This window comes from Lipotes vexillifer, unplaced genomic scaffold (assembly GCF_000442215.2).
Source record: "Lipotes vexillifer unplaced genomic scaffold, Lipotes_vexillifer_v1.1 scaffold37, whole genome shotgun sequence".
Lineage (NCBI taxonomy): Eukaryota > Metazoa > Chordata > Mammalia > Artiodactyla > Lipotidae > Lipotes > Lipotes vexillifer.
In genome coordinates, this window is record NW_006791811.1 from 1765738 (window position 1) to 1769593 (window position 3856).

At 41.6% G+C, this 3856-nt stretch overlaps 1 protein-coding gene across 1 annotated transcript in view; it reads left to right on the forward strand.

Annotated features, from left to right (window-relative positions):
- GHSR (growth hormone secretagogue receptor) overlaps positions 1 to 3652 on the forward strand; it is a 3815-nt gene extending 163 nt beyond the window's left edge. Inside the window, exons 2-3 of the mRNA XM_007464737.1 lie at positions 3 to 656; positions 2844 to 3652. Coding sequence (XP_007464799.1) covers positions 3 to 656; positions 2844 to 3148 — 959 coding nt within the window. The 3' untranslated portion in view covers positions 3149 to 3652. The remainder of the gene's footprint in view (positions 1 to 2; positions 657 to 2843) is intronic.
- Positions 3653 to 3856: the final 204 nt, after the last annotated feature.

A 3856-nucleotide genomic window follows, 5' to 3' on the forward strand; every position in this document is an offset into this window, starting at 1 on the left:
AGCCACCTGCGTGGCGCTCTTCGTGGTGGGCATCGCGGGCAACCTGCTCACCATGCTGGTGGTGTCGCGCTTCCGCGAGCTGCGTACCACCACCAACCTCTACCTGTCCAGCATGGCCTTCTCCGACCTACTCATCTTCCTCTGCATGCCCCTCGACCTCGTCCGCCTCTGGCATTACCGGCCCTGGAACTTGGGCGACCTGCTCTGCAAACTCTTCCAGTTCGTCAGCGAGAGCTGCACCTACGCCACGGTGCTCAGCATCACCGCGCTGAGCGTCGAACGCTATTTCGCCATCTGCTTCCCGCTGCGGGCCAAGGCGGTGGTCACCAAGGGCCGGGTGAAGCTGGTCATCCTGGTCATCTGGGCCGTGGCCTTCTGCAGCGCCGGGCCCATCTTCGTGCTGGTCGGGGTGGAGCATGAGAACGGCACCGACCCTCGGGACACCAACGAGTGCCGCGCCACGGAGTTCGCGGTGCGCTCGGGACTGCTCACCGTCATGGTGTGGGTGTCCAGCGTCTTCTTCTTCCTCCCTGTGTTCTGCCTCACTGTTCTCTACAGCCTCATCGGCAGGAAGCTGTGGAGGAGGAGACGCGGCGAGGCAGCGGTGGGCGCCTCGCTCAGGGACCAGAACCACAAACAAACCGTGAAGATGCTGGGTGGGTCTCGGTGCGCCCGTGAGCGCTCTCTGCCGGGCCCCCTCCTCTCCCCCTGCCCTTCCCCTTCTTCCTGAGTCTGCCTTTCTCTCCAGTTTCTCTAGGTCTCTGTTTCCCTGTAAGCTTCTCAATTATTCTCTCCTTTTTCCGTCTTGAGCTCTGTCTTTGGTCTCTAGTTTCACTGTCTTGTCTCTCTCTCTATTTTTGTTTGTTTTTGGTTTTACATTTTTGCTCTATCTCTCTCTATATCTATGTTTTGCTCTCTCCTTTCCTTTCTCCCTCCCTCCTCCCACCCCTTGACTATCTCTCTGTTCTCTTTCTAATCTCTTTGTGTCTCTTTCTCCTGGTCTCACCTTTCTCTCTTTCATGGAAAAATGTCCCACCTTTGTATTTCTCTAAAATGTGTTTTATATTGGCCCAGAAACTTTGCTTCAGAATGAGATCTTTCATTAAAGAGTATATTGTGGTGTTAAAATGTGTTAAAGGTGATGTTAAGCTTCCTGCCTCAATTTGTAGATATCTAAGTTGCATTAAGAAAAGCAGGTGTTAAGGGTGAAAAAGAGAAGGCGTTGATTCTAGAAAGTATTCATTGGTAAATGTAACCAAAGATGTGATCATCTTGGATAATTCCATCAGAGAAGATTCATTTTTCTTTCAACATTGTGATTTGCTTTCTGACTTGCATTTTTTTCCCCAGATAATTGCATCAATTCTGTTTACGCTGATGCTGTTTATACAGCTTTGTAAGGAAATCAGTGACAAGTCAGTGCTGGGGTCTCTGTTTTCATGATCACTTTTCTCTCCAAGTAGGATAGGCTAGATAAGCTAGGATAGGCAGGCTTCCAAACTGAGAAAAGGAGAATTTGTGGGAGCTGACAGAACTTACTATCCCTCCTCAAATGGTCCTTCAGAGAACATCTGGGTACAGTGTCACACTGGAGTATGCTGAATCGTTATTGCATAAATTCAGCTTCTTTAAGTATATGTGTTTGGTACAAGTGAAGTAATACAAACTGTGTTCACATCCAAGCAAAATATTAATTCTCCTTGCTTTTTTCAAAACCAGAATCTGCACATCTTATTATTTGGACATTGTAGTCAACACTTTGTACTTATTTGCATATATAGTACTTCTTAGAAGTTATTCTAGGATAATTTTGACTTGTAATTTTACAATTCTTGAAATCCTGTATATTAAAGTGATAGAGTTTATTCAAAGAATGTCAAGTTTTTTTAATTTTTTAGACCACTGATTCTCACAATATGACTAATAGATTGTAAACCTGCTAGTGCCTCCCAGGGGACTCTAATATTCATGTTGTTGCTGGGGCAGTCAGTTGCTACTATACAAATTAGTTTTGAGAATACGTTTAATAATTTCCTCTAATTTTATTTTTAAGCTGTTAATTATCTTCACTGGTGACTCTCTTTTGCCTTGACAGTTGGAAGGGAATCACTAAAGTGGTACAAGTACTAAAATATTATTTTCTGTTATTTTCCCTCTGATTTCTGAATTTTAAAAACTTAATCTAAAAATGCAGAGGTTTTGAAGAAAGCAATCTTACATGGGCAAAATTAAGGCCTGGATGGATGATAATTAATGTTAGTTGGTTTTATAGCCCTTTCTACCTTACTTATGTCTATTTTAGGTGGAAAAGCTCATTCATCTCAGTGATTCTCAATCCTGACTGCATATTCAGTCTTCTGTAAAACTTAAGAAAGAAAAAAGAAAACAGCTGTCTTGGTCTTCTTCCTAGAGATTTTAATTTAGTGAGTCTGTATTATATCCAAGGAATCTGTACCCCAGGAAACTCTGATACATAACTATGGTTGAGTAAAACCACATTGTGTCATATAGGTTTGATCTAACACATATAAAATGGTGGACTATTGTGACTAGATTGTCCAGTTACTTGAGTGAATATGTCAACTCAAGCACAAAATCACTAAAATTGTTGTTAACTAGAAATGACTGGGAAGCTCAGCAGTAACAATGGTTGAATTGTTGATCCAGACAGTCTCAATCTTGGTTAAAATATAGGAAAGAGCAGAAAATGATATTTCTCTGAAGTCAGTGGTCATACCACACATAATCAAAACAAAACCATGTCTTCAAAATCGATTGTGATTTGCTATATTTCTTGAACTTTGCTATATTTCTTGACGTTCTCTTTCTCGTTGTCCTTTCAGCTGTAGTGGTTTTTGCTTTCATCCTCTGCTGGCTGCCCTTCCATGTAGGGCGATATTTATTTTCCAAATCCTTCGAGCCTGGCTCCTTGGAGATTGCTCAGATCAGCCAATACTGCAACCTCGTCTCCTTTGTCCTCTTCTACCTCAGCGCCGCCATCAACCCCATTCTGTACAACATCATGTCCAAGAAGTACCGGGTGGCAGTGTTCAAACTTCTGGGATTTGAACCCTTCTCCCAGAGGAAGCTCTCCACTCTGAAGGATGAAAGTTCTAGGACCTGGGCAGAATCTAGTATTAATACATGACCAAGCACATTGCTCAGCAAAGTCATTGCTTATTATTCTAAACTGGAAGCCATAGCACAGCAGAACTTGGGAGGAAGTTGAAGGTTAATTTTGGAATTAGGGACACATAGGTCTGGAAACAATTGGGGGGGGGGAGAAAAGACAGAATTTGTAATGTGTGAGCAGTTTGATTTGATTGCACACTCATCAGTGCTCTCATACACGATTTCTGCATATTCACTGCCTATGATTTTTGCATTCTGCTGTTGGTGCTAGCAAGGGCTCTGCAATTCAGAGAAGGGAGGTGGTGTAGAGAGGGCAATTAGGTCACTTCTTACTAGACAAATTCTAACTCTGATTTCTTTTTCATAATGATAAAATTTTTTTGATTAAAAGAATGACATTAAAATAAAAACTTTAAAACATGACTTTCAAAAACTAGCAATTTTCATAGAGCACCAGATCAGTGCTGTCCAGGAGAAATATAGTACAAGGTACTTAAGTAATTAATATAAAAATTATTAATGAGAATTTTACATTCTTTTTTTATACAACGTCTTTGAAATCTGGATTGTCTCAGATTTTCAGCTCATCTTAATTTGGACATGGAGCGTTCATCAGTAATACTTGATTTATTGCGATTTCATAAATTTTGCAGAAGAAAAAGTAAATTCATTAACCTAAGCTGTCCAAACACACTTAAACGTTTTCTAATAAATAAAACAACTG